Source organism: Tympanuchus pallidicinctus, unplaced genomic scaffold (assembly GCF_026119805.1).
Source record: "Tympanuchus pallidicinctus isolate F22 unplaced genomic scaffold, pur_lepc_1.0 scaffold1, whole genome shotgun sequence".
Classification (NCBI taxonomy): domain Eukaryota; kingdom Metazoa; phylum Chordata; class Aves; order Galliformes; family Phasianidae; genus Tympanuchus; species Tympanuchus pallidicinctus.
The window spans coordinates 46,291,704-46,312,427 of NW_026294618.1; the positions used below are offsets into that span (position 1 = coordinate 46,291,704).

The 20,724-nt window shown below is 35.5% G+C and overlaps 1 protein-coding gene across 1 annotated transcript in view; it reads right to left on the reverse strand.

The window, feature by feature from the left end:
• Positions 1-6,108: 6,108 nt before the first annotated feature.
• The window catches only part of FRK (fyn related Src family tyrosine kinase), a 45,886-nt gene continuing 31,270 nt past the window's right edge, over positions 6,109-20,724 (reverse strand). The window contains exons 5-8 of the mRNA XM_052680893.1: positions 16,298-16,456; positions 11,580-11,761; positions 9,405-9,570; positions 6,109-7,593 (exon numbers count right to left, since the gene is read on the reverse strand). Of these exons, the coding sequence (XP_052536853.1) occupies positions 7,385-7,593; positions 9,405-9,570; positions 11,580-11,761; positions 16,298-16,456 (716 nt within the window). The 3' untranslated portion in view covers positions 6,109-7,384. The remainder of the gene's footprint in view (positions 7,594-9,404; positions 9,571-11,579; positions 11,762-16,297; positions 16,457-20,724) is intronic.

The following is a 20,724-nucleotide window of genomic DNA, read 5'->3' on the forward strand; positions in this document are numbered from 1 at the left end:
TCAATGATGAGAATACAGTTATTCCACAGATCAGGCTAACAAAGGGCCAACATAGTAAACAATTTATAACTTCAAATATGTTTCCCTTAGTAATGGTCCAAAATCCATCCAAAATAAATCTTGTATAATATTTCGTTATAAGTCATAATTTAGCTGTATGAAGAATTATAGAATTAACTTATGGTTATTCTCTAATACTCTGCATGTTTTATCTCTGCCCTTTAGAATCATTTCATGTCATAATTGATCCCTGGAACCACATCTTTTACCTCAAGGATAAATAAGAAAAACTTCACAAAATGATTTTAGAGCTTTGGGAATTGTAAGAAGTTGCAATATGAACTTATCAGACTTCCAGAAACCACAATATAGATAAATCTTTAATCACTGTATGAGATAGGAATTAGCAAGCATCCTTCCTCCATTACTGTGAAAACTTATTAAAGGAAAACTGCAGTTACATTGCATGCAAGTGAAGTGGAGTCTGTAAGTGTTTTCAGGAGTCAGACGTGTAATGACATGAACATATATAACTGTGGTGCCAGGTTGGGACATCAAAAATCATGTTATCAAATCATCTTCAATTTGTTTCATCCTATCACTAGCCCAGTGTAGCAATATATAGCATTATTAGGCTGTACAGAACCATAGTACAAACACAATGAGAGATGAGGTTGATACAAGAATGCTTCCAGCTTTTGGCTCATACAGCCATTTGGCTACACCTACTCTTCTGGATAGAGTATTTGTACACATATCCACAAACAATACATTATTTAAACGTTGAACTGTCAACATTGCATCCTGCCGTGGGGTAGTAAGTAAAGGCAGTGTTTTTTTTAAAGGCCTCCAAGACTAACAAAGTTTCTTCTGTTTTGTTATCATGCTATTGAATTGAGGAATTTCCTTTCCCACCACTCTTTCCTATAAAAGCAACCTCATGTTCCTTTTTCAGAGAAGAATGCTATAAGTTTTGAAATTATCTGCTCTCATGACTACTCATTTATTCCAAATTCCAGAATTATATAAATCAGACTATAGTAATATTAATTGCTTATAGTTTTAAGGATCACAAAGACTTTTATTCAGTCATTTCTCATTAACAGAAGGCAGGATGTCAACTATGGTAGCAACGTAGCTTATTATCCTAATTTATTTTATGGTGTGCATCAGGACAACAAAAAATCAGAGAATAGCTTTCCATAGACAGCCTGAAGTCTTGTGGAAATGAGAGTATGGACAAAAGGCAACTTGTTAAGAGAACAGGCAATCCTGATGGTGGAACAAGGAGAAGAGAAGGCTATTAATATCCAACTGTTAAGATAAAAGTGTGGCTTCAAGCAACATTGCTGACTTCTGAGAGTATGTGGCTTGTATCGGTTTCAGCTGGGGCAGAGTTGATTTTCCTCAGTGTCTGTTATGATGCTATATTTTGGCTGTAGGAGAAAAGCAATGTCAATAACATACCAGTGTTTTAGTTGTTTCTGAGAAGTGTTCCACAGAGCCAAAGGGATATTCCATACTATATGATATCATAAAACTATAAAACTCAGAGGAATTGGCTGCAGGGCAACCAAGTGCATGATGGGGAACTGTCTCTCACATCAGTTCAACATTCAGGACTACTGAAGAAACAAAGTTTTGTACGGTAAATTTATAACGAAAATTTTCTTACCCTACAGAACCTATAATCACATAAGGAATGTTACAGTCCAAAGCCAGTATGACAGTGGCTATTAGCCCCTGTTACATTGCTGCTGTAGATGACTCCATAAGAAATGCAAAGCTAATAGCACCTGTGAAATTTTTGAAACTTTCGATCTTGCTGCAAGATAATTCATTTCTAGAGTTCTAAGAGTTCTAGAAGAACTTGAAAGTTAAGTTTTTCTTCTTCTGGTTTCTAAGAGAAATGTGGAACTGATATTCTGGTAATAGCATAGAATAGATGGATATTTGTTTCTAAGAAGCTGTCCAGTGGCATGAAAAAGCTGAATGCATTGCATTCTATTGCTGGTCATTTTTAATTATTGAAAGAGTAATAGAGTACTTTAGAATACAAGCAAGTTTTGTTGTTTGGGAGAGAAAATTGATTATAGTGTAAAAGCATCTGAGTAAAAATTTTAAAATGTTAAGAAAAAAAAAAAAAAGAGTAAAAATTCTGTGGAAAAACATACATGACCAATGACAAAAATGTTACTATTTTTCTAAGCAGAGAGATATATCTAGCTTCAGAGACAGGGAATTAGAATAAATATGTTTTGGTATTTCTGTGTATATATATTTGGATTCTATAGCACATCAAAAGACAGTAATCTAATCAGTGTATTCAAATACTTATACCAAAATAATTAAAGAATACAGTGCAATAATTTTCTTTTCTTTTATAATGTAAATAGTACAACCAGCTGTGGAGTCTAAATTCAGCAGCAACTTTGCTCTGAAATAATTTTCCCATCTATTTTCAGGAGATATGGATGATAAACTTCCCACATTTCTTTTTTCTTTTTCTTTGTTCTTTCTTTATTTTCTTCTCTCTCTCTCTCTCTCCCGCTCTTTTTTCTTTCGTTCTTTCTTTTTGTTGATTGGTTTTATTGTTTATTTTGAAAAGTAGTTTTGAGAAAAGTGCTCAGGGCTTAGTTTTTAATTTCTTTTTTTCTTTTTTCTTTTTTTTTTACTTTAGGAAATAAAAGAAAAAAATCTTATTCTTAGCATAGGTAAGAAGTCCTTTTACTCTACGGGAGTTCTAATCCTCCTGTAATAACACTGATAAAGAACTGGAAGGAGAGTGCAAAGGGAGATTTTTGTATAAAGAAACAAATGTGTTGCTATGCACCTCTCTTCTCACATATCTGCCTAATTTTAATAGAATTTACTTTGTTGAAAGCACTGATGGGAAGCAAAGCACAATTTTTATCAAGTTCTTAAGTTACAGTGATATGTAGATACAGAAATTGGTTAGAATTCATTTCTAGAATGCTGAATTCTTCAACTATGTATTTTAGAGTTATCTACCACTTAATAAAGGAGTGAATTGTTCAGTACAATTTGGCTTTGAAGGTTAAAATGCCTAAGTACTTTTCACTGATTTCCACAGCTTACTTACATATGTCATTTCTCATATTTGTTTGCCATTCCCGAAATGCCTGAAACTGAAAAATAGATTAAATATATCCACTAATAGTAAGCATGGATAGACTGGAAGTCTTCTTCACAGTTCAGCATTTCATTCAAGTATATACAGAATTCTTCTAAGCAAAATTTGTGGCAAGTAACTAAGGCAGAGATCAGTCACATGCTGAAGAACACATCATTCCAGATGTTAACAGACAAAACAGGAGCCAACACAGCTCTCTTAAAGATTTACCAAAATTCTGTATCTGTAAGAGAAAAGCTTAGAGTGCAGCAGTTTTACCTTCTCCAAGATCCATATGCTACAAATAGCTGAAAAGCGAGTTGCAGTGGGCATGGGAACACTAGGTAGACAGGAGTCTACGCCACTTTAAATGAGTAAAATAGTAGCACACAGAAAAGTATGAGGAGGAAATCATTTAAATGAGGGATGCTTCATTTTGATGCACAGATAGCTTACTGAGTCTACATCACAATGAAATGTTGAACTCTGATGGTCTATTTCCTTGCATAACATAAGTTACACATCCGCAGAAAGAAAATTGCTGCTGGTAGTCAAAACATTCAGGGGACAAGTATGAGCTATGAGTGATGGAAGATTTTCTATTGCTCTATTGTGTGTTTTGTATGTCTGTATGTGCTGGAATAAAAATAAGGCAAGAAAGTGTTCTCCAATAGGAATCAGAATTAAAAACCAGAAAGTCTTTAATACTTAGAGATCAAAATGCAATTGCAGTGCTCCATAACTTCTTGAAAAAGTGAGCATTAAAAAAAAAAAAATCCTTTCTGGTTGGGAATTTTTAAGTTATCTTTTGTAAGAGTGTGTAAAATGATTTGGTTCTCAAAGAATAACTGAATTACATAAATAAAGCATTACATAAAGATGTCTCAGTACAATTTCTGTGAAGTGTATTTCTCAAGAACTGGTCTATTGAAGAAAATTCAACTTCTCTCTTCCTGATCCTTTTATGTTATCTAAGCATAGGAATTTATGTCAGCTCAAAAAAAATCTATTATCCTTTCTCATAACTGAATCCATTATTTTCCCTCCATGATCCATTAGGTAAAAACAAGTGCAATAGATGGCTCTGGCAGAACCTTGAAAATAAGAGGCTTCAAATGGAATAAGTTAAACCTATCATACTGTGCACTATAACTGGAAATGGTAACCTTGGTGTTTAATTTAAATCAAATCATAGAAAAGACTTGACTATAATTGTTATCTATCGTATAAATAAAATGATTGTAAAATGGATTGGTCTTGGAAAAGAATAATTTTGCTTGTTACATTGCCCATAAGCAAATTGAACTCTATGAAGGTTCATCACCCTTGGCTGCCTTCTTCCTCCTCTCTTTCCTGGTAATGGATCCATCTGACTGCAAATACATGGAGTGAAAGAGCTGAGGAAAAGAATGTTTAATTTTCCACATTACACTCTATTTCCAGCATTTTGTTGATTCCACTGCATTGATGATTTTTCTCTCCTTTGTTCCTCTGTCAGCCCAGGGGAAAAAAGGTTAAAAATTAAACCTCAAATTAGTGAGGCAGCATATCATTGCAACAAGGGCTGGCTTTAGGGTCAGGCAGAATAAGGAAACAAATGCAAACACACAGATTGAAGCCAGAATGGCAAATCACTGGTAGTTTTCATAGTAGTTTTCTGCAATTATAGTAGCATCTGCAATTATAAGTTTTCAGGGCAATTTAGTGGAGAAAAATGAACATTCTGACCTCATCACTTACATGTCTTCCTACCTTTCCCTGATTTCCTCTTCAGATAAGAAAAAAAGATTTGGCTGGTCGCTGGCAACAGCAGTGAGGTATACCTACAGCATGTCAAATGGGAGGACCAAATATTGCTTCAATGCTGAAAACAAATAAATTCATTTGATGTGATGTCTATAATGAGACTCATCAAAGTGGATCTACCTCCTGCTTTCATCTAACACTGCTACAAGATCCTTTTTGCCTCCACCTAAGGACAGAAGCCAGCACAGAGCATTCTGACAAGTTGGTAAAATTTGAAATTCTGAAAACTTTACTGTTTCTCTATGATGGCTGCAGTTTGTTTGTTTGTTTCCTGACAAATCACCTTTGGGAAAAAAAAAAAAAAAAAAAAAAAAAAGACAGACTTCTCTGAAACACACTTTTCCAGCCTTTTTAAGGCTTATATTTCTTTTATCAGCTTTTTTGTTTTAATTGGGAAAACTTCACCTTTATTTGCGATATTCTTAATGTTCCCAGCCTGAAAAAATTTTAGACCCTGTACATCAAGATTGCGAGTTTAATGCATAGGTCCTTCTGAATAACTGTTTTCCTACTTTTACTGTATAAAATTTCCCTGTGGGATTTGCTAACATCATATTGTAACAGGGCTAAACACAGCTTCTAGCTAGAAGAGAGAAACAAGGATTGATGGAGATTTGATATCATAAATAATATCTTGCTTGGGCCAGGAGCCAGCAGTTAACATAAGTCTAAAAACACGCCGGGATGTTATTACTGCACAAGACTTTCCCTATGTCTGTCTCAGATAATGCCACGCCAACTCTTATCAGGATGGATTTGGCAAAAACATTTCACTTTTCTTTCAGAGTGGTAATGACTTTCCAAAATCATGTGAATGTTGGGACAGCTAATTAATTACTGCGGAATTCTTTACAAATGTAATTAGTATGTAGAGAGATGCTAGGAGAAACATTGAACAAAAATGGAGGTGAACAGACAACACTAGAAATTCTACAAATGTAAGAATGGTAGAGGAAAACATAAATAAGAAAAGATATTCTGGGTAGAAAGTACATAACAGATGTGTGTGGAAATTAAAAAAAAAAATAAAAATCAGTTCTGTCTTCCAAAAAGTAGAAGAGAGGAAAAGGAAATTAAAAATTGGAAGCAAGGAATTGAGATGAATGAATCTGAAGTATAAAGTGAAGAAAAGAGTTGATAAAGAAAAGAGGTAATAAAAAACATACCTCTTTAAAGTAACAAATCTTTTATTTATACCCTTTCTTGATATTAGAGGAAAAATGGTAACACACTTGTTCTAAGTTCAAAGTACGTTAAGACTGAGCATCTCTTAATTCCTGGATTATGTTGTAAAATAATTAACTGATTAATCATAAATAAATAATTGAAACTTGGTTCTCTAAACCTCACAATTGAGAACATAAAAATGTCACAGTGATATTAAATTTTAGCAAAACTGATATTGAAATTAATTAGAAAATCTGAAGAAAATAAAAACAACCAAACTTATGAAATCCATAGCTGTAAAGATTGCTTGCAGAAACATTTGGATCCTATTTCCCCTTGGAACAGAATAAAATAGATGATCAATTATTTAAATCTCCTATAGCAAACTTATATCTGGAGAAGATGGAAGCATGGATTGTGAGTTCTTCTGCAAAATATCTAGATCTGCCATGGGCCTGTTGGAGAGGAATGCTGACATAGGTGAAGGAACACTCTAAAAAGCTAAGGCAGTCATGATTTAAACATTTTTCTCCAACATTCCCAGACTTTAGAAATAAAAAACAAGTCCTTACACTGCAATAGATGATAGTCAGTCAAATACTAACATTTAAAACAAACCACTTCAAGAATCTATTAATAATTGTGTTTATTGTTGTAAAAGAACATTATACAAACTAGTAAAAATCACTGTTCACATCCAAATATAAAAATTATTCCTTTCTCCTCGCATGAACATCTCTTTTATTTTCTGATACAGCAAAAGCAGGAGTACTTCAAGTCTAAGCAAGGCAACTAATCTAGATTTCAACATCATCACAGTCATGGAATTTCTATATTGTTTTAGTATAAGAGAGCTTTCATAGCACAGATCCTGCTGTGCAGAGTAATCAAATTTCTCTACAAGGACAAGCTAGTAGGGATCAAAAATCTAAGAAATGGTAAATACGTAATTATTCTAATAAGGAAACTACAAATTGCTACAGTTTTATTGAATCAGACTTATTTCATTTATTCATTCTTGTAAGCTGTTTTAATTTTATTAAAAAATAAATAGAAGGTTGTTTACATTTTAGAAGCCCCCACCTTTCCTGCTTCCTGATGCTTAGTCTTGCAAAACATTTGCCACCAGTAAAATCATTATGTGTCTTCACGTGCCAGCACAGGTGTGAAAATGTACCGGTCCTCCTTATCTTCACATCCAACTCTCCATCTGGGGTTAACTTTGTCTCCCTTTGGAAGCATTCACTTAAATTTCCTCCTCTGTCCCTGCCTTGGGGTTCACTTAATGGTAGCATGCTTGTTCATATAGGAGTCATTGTCAAAGTAGTCCTCCAGCTGACAGTACAAAGTCTCAAAAGTGGGCCTCTCACTGGGCTCTGTACTCCAGCACTTCAGCATCAGTTCATAGAGCGCCTTCGGGCAGGTCTCGGGCTGAGGGAGTCTGTATCCCTTGTCCAGCATCTGGATTACCTGGTGTCCTGGCATGCCTGCCAACATTTCAAGGCAGAAAGAATTAATCAGATTACCTGTGTGTCCCTGTCTCCCACTGAGACAAGACAACAGATCTCACTCCCCACCTGCAGGACCACTAAAAACAGAGTTGGGAGCAAGCAGGTCCCGAGCAACAGTAAAAGGCCACAAAAACCACTGAGGGTGCCAAAACTGCAGTTTAAAAGCACTTCCATCGCATTCCAGGCCCTTCATCTCTAACTACCAATACCCATCTGAGGCATTTCAAATGGATTTGTCTGGGTGAGAGGCTTCTGCTCTACTACCAGTTTTTGCCTGAATTATTTTGACACCTATTTAAATTTAAGCTAAAGATAAATCCCTCTGCTTTCAGCAGCTCCTAAACCTCCCAAGAAAATCTGTCCTGCTTTTGAATTTTCCTCACATTTGGAAAGTTCTCAATAAGATGAGTCCTAATTTTCCTGTGGTGCAGTTATCCTGTAGCATCCTGCTCTATCACTGTGGGTCATGGAGAAGAAGAAATTCTCTTATCTTTGCTATACCTTTTTTGTATCAAGGCTATTGTCCCATTCCCTTTTAATTTCCTACTCTTTAAACTAAATCCTCAGCTATGTAATCTTTACTTCTTTTTCTTAGATCTCTGAATTATATTTCCTTTGTACATTACCCATTGCCACCATGGTTCAACATAACCTTATCTCTTAACTGATTACTAAGGACAAACTCCTGAAAGTAACATCAAGAAGGCAAATAACTATTTCTACTGTGAAGTTGAAGGCAAACTATGCCTTTGCCAAGGCATATTTTGTGTGCTTTGCTAAGCATATTTTCAGACAATGCTGAGAATCATGGTGTTATATATCATTTATACTTGAGTAATTTGTTTAGATGTATATGTGCATCCACAATTTACATTAGAATGAGTTGAGGATTTGAGGCTTTGGTTTTGTGGGGTTTTTTTTCCCCGACATGCTTTCACAGGAGGTGAGGGTGGGAATCAAAAGGCAAAATCAACTTTTCCCTTTATTGTATATATCACTGTGGGACTCTATGAAATGTAGTTTACGGTGAATGTATCAGCCTATAGACCAGATCAGGATAAAGCATAACTTTTTTTTTTTGCTTCAATCTTGCCTTTGTTTTCTCCTCACCAGCACAAAATATGTCACAGTCAGTCATTTTCACTAATATCTAGTGTTACTGGAGCCAGTATTCCATGAGGACACCTCAGAATGCTAGGTACATTGGCTGCTCCCACACCATTGAATCTACTTTTGTGTTTGGTGAAATTTTATTCCTAGTTCCTCTGATTTATTTCTTTATGAAAACTTTCCACTGCAATAGTCAAATAGGAGGGAAGGGAGTAAAATCACTCCAATTCATTTTTTGATGGCTTCTTCCTGAAGTACCTGTGCAGTATTTCACCCGTGATAGTCTATGCTTTCACGTAATGTTCACAGAAGGAAAAGAAGAAAAGCAAAGGTGCAAGTAGGTGAGTGCAAAAAGGCTTCCCCTTTTCCAAATTACAGCATTTTTGATGAGGTGCTGGCTGAAAATAAGCAATTGTCTTCTGTGTCTGTGAAATGCTGGTTGACTCAATCAAGAGGAAGTTTGAATGGCTGCTAATTACACCCCTTGGAAAGTTTCCAGGAAGCCTGGGGTAGACAGATCTGCCAATGAATGGATCTCATCTGAACAGCCACTTTTCTGTATTTACAGACAGGTTCAAACCCTTCAGCTCACTTGTAGTACAAGCATTTCACTTTTTTATGTCATCCTTAAAGCAAGATAGCAACAAGAAATCAGTCAGTGGGTAAAAAATACTTACCAGCATAGGGCATCTTCCCATACGTGATTATTTCAAAGAGAAGTATTCCAAACGACCACACATCTGACTTAACACTGAATTTGTTATAGCGGATTGCCTCAGGGGCTGTCCACTTCACTGGGAGTTTTGTTTCAGGCCTAGCTTCATATATGTTTTCATTTTCTACCTGTCATGGGTGAAACAAAGAAGCCAGATTTAGGAGCAAAGCACCTGACCAAGCTAAGCTTATGCTTAAACTTATCAAATGTTTGCCTTTCATGGAATTAAAGCATGCACTTACAGAAGTGTTTTGTTTAATTGGGCATTACAGTTTAGAAATGCTATTGTTCATCAAAGGTCTTCCTAAAGCATTTACCATTTCAAGCAGGAACACAGCACTGGAGGGGTTTGTGATTAATTATAACCCGCTACAGTGAGTTCTGGATCTGGCAAGCAAGATTTCAGAAGTCTGTCAGAAATGGCAGTGTATGGATCTTGCTGACACTAGAGACCAAATGTCTCTGTGTCTGTCATCAGTAAAGAGAGAAGGGAAGAGCAAGAGCTAATGAATTTTGGAACCTTTGTTCTTTGATTTATTTCAGTGTTGAAGGGCCATTATCTTTAATAACAATCACTTAAACAGGTTTCAGAACCAAAGAGCAATCTCTGAGTGATTCAAATTAGCGTTAGATTACAAGGGCCACAATTAATTCATGCAAAATGAAGAGGAAATACAGATAGACAAAGGAAAACTATTTGCTTGTGAATTTGAGTTAATTTTACTTGGTAGTAAAATCATTTGGATAAAGTTTTATACCATGGACACCTAGACTTTGTGAACATTTATCCTCTTCTTTATTTTTAAATGGAGTTTAATGTACATCAGCCACATTCAAGTCTCTGTCAAGTTTTTCACATTCAGGCAAATGTACACACTAATTTTGGGGGTGGGTTTTGGTTTTTTAATATAGAGTCTTTTTCAGCTACAATAACCTAAAGTACTGAACAAATTGTTGTTTTGTCTTGTGTCTACATACTGATACACTTGGCATTTTGACTTAAGTGACAGAATATTCCTAAGTCTGCCAAGGTGACTCTGTGAAGGAGTATTATAGTGAAGTTCAATTCTAATAAGAAATGTCAACCACTATAAAATATTATCTACAGTCTGCACTTTTCATTTAAAAATATATTTTTTGTTCATATTAAAAAATGTACAATTTGATTTCATGCACAACTAGAAAGGAAATTTAAAAAATTAAGCAAAAAGTACTTTCAAAGTTCCTTGATGCTATTGTCAATAAATTATTTTGCAGTTCAGAATGTAATAAATAAGAAATTAAATTTCTGCTGCTTGAATGGCAAAAAAAAAAAAAAAAAAAAAAAAAAGAAAGAAAGAAAGAAAGAAAAAAAATCAAATTGGAAGCAGAGGGCTTTTTTAATCTGTTTTTGCTTCTCAGTGGAAGAGCATAAATCAATAAAAGCAATAATAAGACTTCAGAAAATACGGGTTACATATTGAAATCCATAAAATATGGCAAATCAAGTCTTCCCAACTCAAATCATTTTCAGAAGAAGAAAATCTCTTTTCTAACCCACAGATCTTTGCTGACATGATCCTCCTTAGTTTTACTTGGTATTCCACAACCTCAGAGCATAAAGAGGAAAAAAAGAAAAAAAAAAAGAAAAAAAAAAAAAAGAGCATAATGGAAAAGAACGTGAAACTGCATCAGATTTAAATGTCTGAGACATTTTATGAGCTTCATAGTTAGCTGTGCAGAAGAATAAGATCCATTTATGATTGCTACCTGCACTCCCAAGCATCACGAAGGCAGTGGGAAACTAAAAACAGAGAAAATAGCTATGAATATATTTTTATATGTCTTCTCTTACAGGCTTAGGAGTATAATTACTACAGTCTCTCTCCACGTGCCAGACACTAGTGTTGTGTATAAAGGCTGAGCAGCAAAAGGTATTGCCTGCCAAGTTCCTTCCTTGGAGGCTGGGAGATGCATAGCAGGAGTCCGTCTTCAGGTTGACAGAATGGCATAGGCTGGCTTCTAACCTTTCATGGAATAATGCAAGAGAGAAAATGCATATGCAGAAAGAAAATAATTCAGAAGCTACTATACATCCATTAGTTGACCCCTTCTAACTTTCCTCCAGAAGTGGAGTCAATTTACTCTCATGACCCACCTTAAAAACTCTTGCAAGTCCAAAATCTGCCACTTTGTATACACTGTGTTCACCAACCAGAACATTCCTGGCTGCCAAATCTCGATGGATATAGTTCTGAGATTCAAGATAAGCCATGCCTGAAGCCACTTGAGCAGCCATGTCTATTTGATGTGGCAGGGAGATATGGGAGCCTGCATCATCTGTTTTAAAAGAGGTAGACAAAGATAATATTTGTGGTATTCATATATTAATAACATAACAGTTTACAGGTGCAAATAGCCAATATAAATCAAGGCAACTATGTAGTGCAATAACCACATGACAGATATTAGTGAATGACACTATTTTAAGTCATTCAGCTAGCTTTATGATAGTGACAAGGACTGTCCCATTTTTCCTGAAACAGTACTAAATATCTAGTTGCTCTAGGCTTATAAGGAGCTGGTGACAAAGACTTATCTGCTGATAGTAGTGCAGATGTTTGTCTTTCTGAAAAGTGCCCTACCCATCCCAAAATGCAAGTATGAGTTAATGTCAATACACACTGGATGTAGTCAAAGCTGTCTGAAGAGTGAAAAGCACAAAAATAGCCCTTCTGAATGTTCTCCAATGACTTTTACTAGCAAATACACCATCTGCTGTCAAGTGTAACTCTCATTTTCACTTTCCAGTCCACTTAACTTCTTCATGCTGTTATCATTGTTTCTGCTCCTCAACACTAGGACTCTTTGGGCTGCTTTCAAGCTGCCTGGTAGAACATTCTGAAGCAATGTGCATGCCATTCCATTACTGTAAAATCAGCAAATCTCAGAAATAGAGATTTGCAATCAAAGATTGGCTGTTCAAACAAAGTAGGAAAAGAACTTCGAGCAGAAAAACTTGTTTCCACAAATAATGAGTCCATAGAACACGAAAAATGGCAGCCATAAATAGTAAGACAGGTAACAAAAAAGTACCACTGGAGTATAATACTTTAAAATTCAACACCAGGGATTTTGTGGCATTTTGACAACAGATGAACTCATCATAAGAAATAATTTGTACTCCAAGGTAATCTAGCTAAGTGAAATCAGTGTTCTCCTAAGGCATCACTGACACTCAAACCCAAAGTCTGCAGCACCGAAACATCAGTGCCTACTTCTGCAGCAGTACTCAAAATAGCTTCAACTTTCTGTTTCAGAATTTGAACAGCAACAACAAAAAGCTAAGCGTTTGCTGCTACATATCGTCACAGTTCTCATTTTTCAATTGAGGATGATTACTTTTCCTTACTGCCTCAGTGTTAAAGAAATAAAACATTTACAGCTGATATTTTAGATTGATTCACAGTAAAAGTGTCTTTGTTTTGCATAGCTTCCTCCAGCAGGGCATTTTATCTGATCTAATCTTGCAATTACTCCTTATGAAGAGTGTGAAATACCACTGTTTACTAATCTATTTCATGATCTCCAGGTCTTGAATTTCCTGCTCACCTGAATGTTCTGAGATAAATAGGTAAAAGGAATGAATTTTGAACGATTTTATTTGCTCTCTGTGTGTATTGTCCTTCTTCCTTTTTGAGTCTAAGGTGATTGTCATTATAATCTACCACTGACATTATTTACTTTTACTGTTGACTCAGATATTCTTTTCCTCTCTCAGATGTATGCTGCCTTAACCTTTAGAAGAGAGAGAGAAAAATCAGACTTAATCATCAGGAAAATATATAATCAGGACACAGAATAATAAAGCACTCTGAAGTTTTGCAGCTCCAAGAACTGACAGACATCAGTTGTTTTTATCTCACTGGACAAAGGTAAATCCACAAATGAATCTTAAGTTGTATTTAATCAGAAAATAACTAAAGATGTACCAGTACCTGCAAGGGTACATGAGTTTTAGAAACTAGCTTATACAAGTTGATTTCAAAACCTTCTTTCCCTGTTCCCTTTCACGCTGTTCCTTCATCTGCTCAGACTGCAAACTACCTTCTGGTGAAAGCAGACTAAGACACAGACAGATTTGAGTACAGGTTCAGTCTTGCTCTGCTGATGCTCCAGGCTGTCCAATACAGAGAGAATAGTCATGGCAGAAAGAACAACTTCTCACGTTTAATGAGCTGCTTCAGTGCAGAAGAGGAATAAGAGCTGTTAAATTCTCTTTGTGGGTGTTTTGTTGTGGGTTTTTTTTCCCCTCTAGGACATACATGTGCACCATGTTAAAGGACACAGACAAGACCCAATTTTATATGTGGAATTACTACTGCAAGACTTCTCCTTCTTTTGGGTCCTTTTTGGGAATCCAAACCAGGTGGGTGCCTGGAGTAGCCTTTAGCATATGTGCCAGTGGAGAGAAAGAGATCACAGGTGCCCTGTTGCCCTCACTACAGAGTATTGCTACAGAAGTTTCCAGACTAGAGCCAGCTCCCATCTGTGAGATTCAGAGCAGGTTGGAAAAGTGTGCAGCATCATTCATCTCAGTATACGTGTGCTTTAGGCTTTTTTTAAAGTGTTTTAAAGAAGAAAAATCTATAACAACAAAAAGAAATCCGAAGTTAGTATAACTTCCACATCCAAAACCAAGCGCTACTTGTGAATTTATAAAATTTTCTCATGGCTTACTCCTTATCCTATAAAGAAAACGTAGCAGTTCTATGTCCTTCCCTACTTATATTTTTGACACAGCTATCCCTCATATATGCAAATTTTAACAGAGAAAATATCAAAGACAGCTCAGGTTCTGCACCACATTCTAAAAAATCACAGTATCTCATTTAGGAAAGACAGGTAAATTTTTGCAGCATTTTGGCAATAAACATATAAATACATAACTATTTGCCCAGTTGAGAGTATTTCATTGGTAATAATTCATCAAATTTCAAGATGGGCATTTGCCAGAAAAAAAACACAGGTCTATCAGAATTAATAAACACATATATTTATGAAAATTACCTTGACATTCAATAATGACAAGTTTTCAGTTGCGTTTTTTCTCATATTGGTAGTGGCAGAGTGCGTGAGGAGTTCACGTGCTTATCATTATTAAGTTGTAGTCATTAGTGTGGAATGTCATAGCCACCATGCATGTAATAGCAAGGTATTTCAAAACTGGAAAAACATACCTAGCATCTGAAATTTAACCAAAAAATTATCTCCAGGCCTTCCCTCTCTTTGACTTCTTTTTACCCATGGAGTACATAGAAACAGCAGCCTTTTGGAAAATTTTCCTGATTTTTGAAGTGGCTGAGTCTCAAAATGCTTATCAGGAGCGATGCGTTGACCTTCAACAAATGTGGATCACTTCCAGACACAGAGCTTTACTCAAGCTTCAAATCTGCTTTCTTGCTGCTCTCATTGATGGCAACTGGTTCTCTGACCAATACCTAATAAAGTATCTGAATTTCTGCTCATATCTCTTAGTTTTGTTTTATCTCCTAGTGCATAGGCCATCAGAAATGGAGAAAAAACACCAGGTTTGTGTTGGCCATTTTGGCTGCCTGGAGACCAAATGATTTTCAATAGTCTCTGGTGCAAGACAGCAGGAATTAGCGTACAAATCAGGCTTTATACATTCACTGTCTACAGCAAGGCAGTTGCTATTCATATGCTGGCAACTAATTTTCACATAGGTTGCAGAGCTAATGTATCCTAAAGATACTGTGCTCCATGTAAGAGAAACCAATTTTCTCTGTTAGCTGTGATTTATCCTGGCTTTCTCAGAGTTATTTCACCCATGCAATAAATGTTCTCTTGTCCAGCAATCAGTTTCTGATGTGCCAGGCTCTTTTGGTCAGATAAGCAGCAATCTGCACATAAAGGCACCAAATATGATAGGAATGGAAATCTGTTCTTCACAGTCTCCAACTATTAGTATTCACTATTGTACCCAAACCTTCTGACCCAAGTTCCTTGCAGTCCCTCTCTGCTTAATTTCTAAAGAGGCTGTCCCTCTACTAGAGATTTCTTTAGCTGTAATTGTCTGTGGACTGAGCCTTACTTAAGAAACTGCTCCACATAGAGGGTGGGGGAAGGAGTGTATTAACCCAAATAGTGTCTACAGTAGTTCGTAGATCTTTGCCCTATGGGCTAGAGAGACTAACAAATTTACCAAGATCTTGAAGATCTGTTTTCAAGAGATCATCACAACCTTAGAGACATTTAACATTCAGTCATCTGATAAATTAAAATGAGGAACAGTACTGGAATCAAGCATTTCTCAGTAGCTGGGGTGAACTTAAAGAGCAATCAATATGTTAGCCTGTTCCAGGCTGTAGAACTTCATTTGTAATTATTATTTGCTTTCAGAAGAGTACATTTAAGTGCTCTAGATATAAGACTTGATAACATAATTAAGGAACAAACTCAAAAGGAAAGACTATCTCTGCTCGATAACAGATTCCAAAGACGCTAAGTACAGTTTGCGGAAATGCCTTCATTTTGTGTCAAGTATGATCTCTTTTGCCATGCCTATTTTTTTATCCTGTTTATGCATGTTCCCATCTACTTGTAGAACTGGTGAAAAAATGTGTCTCAGATGGTGTGAAGTTTGTGTCTCAAACTTTGAGTGTCATTCTCTTCTACTTCTCAAATACTTTGTCAAAAATTCATAAACCTCTTCCTCTTCTCTCATCCCCAAGTATAGCTAATAGTGCAGTTCTTCATATTAAATCAAGTGTTGCACTTCTGTCTTTCATATAAGTGTATTTACCAAACTGAAAGCTCTGATACTCCTTGAAATGAGTTTATAGACATGCTTACTTTGAAGGTATTCTATAAGACTTCCATATTTCATCAGCTCCGTAACAATATAAATTGGGTCCTCCAAAGTGCAAACAGCATAAAGTTGTATAAGATTTGGATGCCTCAAGTTCTTCATTATTTGTGCTTCCCTCAGAAAGTCCTTTGTATCCATTGAACCTGAAACAACAAAACGTAAGCTAAGGTTATAAGAACATTCCTACCAGCCTGGCAGTCTTAAGGGAATAACCAGAATTGTTTTCTGTCTCTCAAAGTACATTAGCATCTCAAGTCTTCATAGTTCCCAGAGAAAACAGACAGCACAGCTGAAATAAACTGTTAATGAGTGAAATATGCCAGTTGCACAGGGACAGAGAACATGTGTTCTGGCCCTCAGGAATAGAAGGGCTAAGATTAACCTCCCCAGGCTTCCCCCAGGTGGAAAAAGATGAGGGTAGAATGTTAAATGATACAATTTAAACAAATAATTATGTTACATCTAGTAAACAAAATGCCCAGAAACTGGGGTAATAGTAATGAACATAGATTTTCGGATGGGAAAAAATAGTGCTGCAGTAAGAATCTGCTGCACTATTTTTATCAGCTACAGCAACTAAACAATGAAAGCCTTGAAAATGCTTTAGTATATAAGGAACGGATCCATGCAATTTATATACATAAATGCAAATAGCTACTTATAATGTTTACCAATATAGAAATACATAAATGGATATGTATATTTTCCATGTGAATGTGTAAAACTAATTTTATACTCTCTTTATTGCCTAGTTATCTTAACTGATATTCCAAATGATCCCAAATTTTTAAGTATTACATAAAGTCATACTACCTCTAGTTCTATTCACATACACAGTGATTCAATTTAAAACAAAGAAACAATATAGAAATGGCACTGGGAATGAACGGTGAGTGGCAAAGCTAGGCTTAAATTTCTTATGTCCTGTGTGGAGGATTGATTATGAAAAGATATGTATAAATGAAGAAAAAGTGTTATGTTTATGGATTATCCAATAGTGATTAGACACTCTCAGAGTTTTGAGGAAGATGGTAAATAACACCTTCTTCATCATACTTGTAAAAACAAATGTGAAATTATTCAGCAACTTAAATGTTTTATTCTTACTAAATCAAAATATACTCATTAAGAACAGACTACAGGGAAGGATTTGAAAACAAAAACAAAACATACAAACAAACAAACAAAAAAAATAATCCAAGTTTAGTTTGTTCTATGTCTTGTTTTAAAACAGGTTCTGTTTTTTTTAGAGTAAGCAGACTGAGTCATTTAACAAACCAGGCATGCAAGAGAAAGAATCTTTATTTCATTTTCTTTAACATTAGCATTAGGTAACTGACAAGGTTCATTTGGGAGCTTGGCTCTGCTTCAAACATGGATGTTTAAATGGAGTGAAATGCTGTGAGGAAGCTAAATGGCTCAGTAATAAAACTCCACCAGATAATCTGTTCTACAGAATGAACTGGTAAATCAGTCTGGGTCACTTCACCCAATACCTACCTTGAATTCTGCCACCTGAGCAGTTCTTCAACCTATTTCCCAAAACATAACAGTAATGTCTGGTTTCACATCCTTGCATCAGAACAGAACAGAAATGACTGAAAAATACTGCTGACAGATGTTGTGAAGGAGAAAAAAAAAAAAAATCCACTTGACACTGCAACCCGTGAGAGCAAAAAGTGTTGCAAGGGATAAGTGCTTCTCTTTCCTGGCATTCTCATACTTTGCTAGGCAATCTCACAGGCTCCAATTTGACAATATTTTACAGGATGTCATTAGAAGGAGATGGTGAAAGGCGATGGATTTCCATGTCATCAATAAGTGGATGATAGCCAATAATACATCCCTTTAACTGGTACAGGCTATACACATTTCTTTTTTGTTACTATCAGAGGAAAATGGAAACTGGATGAAAAGTAGATTACTGATGGATGTTCTCTACAAAGAAGAGATGATGAGAGGCAGGTGGAAAAAAAAATATATCTGTAATGCTACTCTACATCCCTTTTTTATTTAGGGCAGTACAATCTTTACATTAATCTACCACAGATCCTACATCTCCAGTCAATATAAACAGACAAACAACAAAAAAAAGAAAAAACAACCATGTAGAGTTCTTTTTATAGGGCTTGGTTTTACTTTGATATTTCTTTTAATGCTGTGATGCATGTGCTTCCTCTTTTCAAACTATATGAATTTGTCATGGAAACCAACCTAAAGCCAAAATAGAAGCTATGTGGTTGTTACAGCGTGTTTCTCATGCCATAGCCCTCTTCTTCCCTCAGCTTCCTTCAAGCCTGTACTAGCACAGGAAAACAATAACCAACAGTACTGACAATAACCACAAATCTGTCTCAAGTGAAAGACTGCTGAATAAACTGATAGCAGACACCTAATTCACCAGCTGAGAAATAATTGAGCTCGTACCTAAAAAGCAACCTGTACTTATGAGTCAATCATCTTACCCCATAATCAGGGAGCATAACGGTAGGCTGTGCAACAGTCTTTCTCTTGAGTAGCAATGTATTGCAGGATTATACCTCCATAGAGATCTTTATGTCCTGATATCAAGATGCCTTGATGATATAGTTCCTAAGTAAGTGGCTAATAGTGTGTTTTAGGTTTTATTAAGTTTGATAGGATCATATCTTAGATTATGCACAGTTAATTCCTTAAAAAATACTGTTGATCAAGTCTAGGCCTAGGAGAAGATCTAGCTACATCTTATAGCTACTTTTCAAGGAGTTCTGAAAGCAAGGGGTCCATTCTGAACCTTGTGACTCAGAGTGATGGCCTCCTGTGTGTGTGTTTAACTTTACACTCTATACATTAAATAATCAAGTGTATCCAGTCGTCTTGAATCTTCTTAGGTTACTTATACATCATTCTATTATATCCATATTATATATATAATGTACAAATATACAGTAAGTATATTCCTGCTTATTTTTCAAGAGAAGTATACAGTGTAGTTGTATCTATTTCTGACAAAAGTGTGAGTTACTCTGGTTGTTTAGGTGCACGTATAAACCTGAACCATGACTTAGCATCAAAGCTAAAATTTGCTGTGTTTATCTTAAAAAGAATAAAGTAAGGCTAACTTGGAGTCTGTGAAACTGCTTGCTTTTCATGGATCATTATAAGAGATTCTTCACATCATAAAAAATGATAGTCTGATTTTTTTCTAATATCAAATTTTACCTACAGGTTATCTCTCAGTTTAATCATACTAGAAACTTCATCCTATGAATTCAAACCAAGCAATATGTTTTTCATATATGTCAACCTCCAATAAAGTGATCAAGAGGGAAGTATTCTGCTAGCTGAATAATAGTAAATCCTTTTTACCCTGTTCATTAATATTCATAATAGTAACAGTAGTGATGATACACAAGTGACCAGATCAGTAAGTATTTCCTGCATATTCTAAAGACTGTATTTAGCCTTCATTTTTCTTAGCTAATATCTTTAGCGTATGTCAATGAATAGTTTGAGTGCCAGCTACAAAAAAGAAAAAGAAATGAAACCTGTCATAATAACAACAAGAAAACCACATTTCTTTGAGGAAGCTTGTGTAAATGAAATGTGTAAAATAAAAAAGCCAAAAGAAGTTTCAAATTACTTTTTTTTTAAAGTTCATTGTTGAGTTACGTGTTTCTGAAGAAGTAGCTATTTTCACCTGTAATTGGCAAACAGAAAGTGAACAGCAAAGTACTGTAGGTAGAAACCACTTGATCAAAAAGCAGCTAGTTAATATGTCTTTTCATAAGACACCAATTTGAGAGTAGGTTGATTACTATTTGAAAAAAATATGCATTAGATAATTCTTTTTTTGAATAAGTAACAGCTTGTTAAACACCAAAGTCCTTCCTAAGAAACAAATGTTACCATGTGTTTATTTGATGTACTCTCCATTGTGCTTTTTGTTTTGCTTTTTTTTTTGCAGAAATCTCCTCTAATTTAAGCCTACTTAAAGAAGGTGTATCAGTACTGATTACTTGTTCTAGAGTTGAGGAATCTTCACATTATAAGATAAACATTGATTTATTGAAAATGAGTTAAAGGTCCGTTATTTCTATCTAGTTTCCAGTAGCCTAAATGTAAGTGGTCCTTAAATATTTGATAAGCTCTTCTGGACAGAATTTGCAACTTCTAATACACCTTCAAAAGTGACTTCAAAGTAAGCTTGTGCTTCAGAGCAATGTTATCTTCTGCATGTTTATAAATCATGAGCTTGTGTAGAGATTACGTTGAGCATTATTGTGATCTTCTGAATAAGTTTAACATTTTAAACTACAAGTTCTTATTAACAAAAGAGACTGAGTGTAAGATTTGCACAACAGGAGGAGACAGGTATCCAGCAACACTTAGTCAGTGTTCCGACCGTACACAAGCAAACTTATAAAGTAAT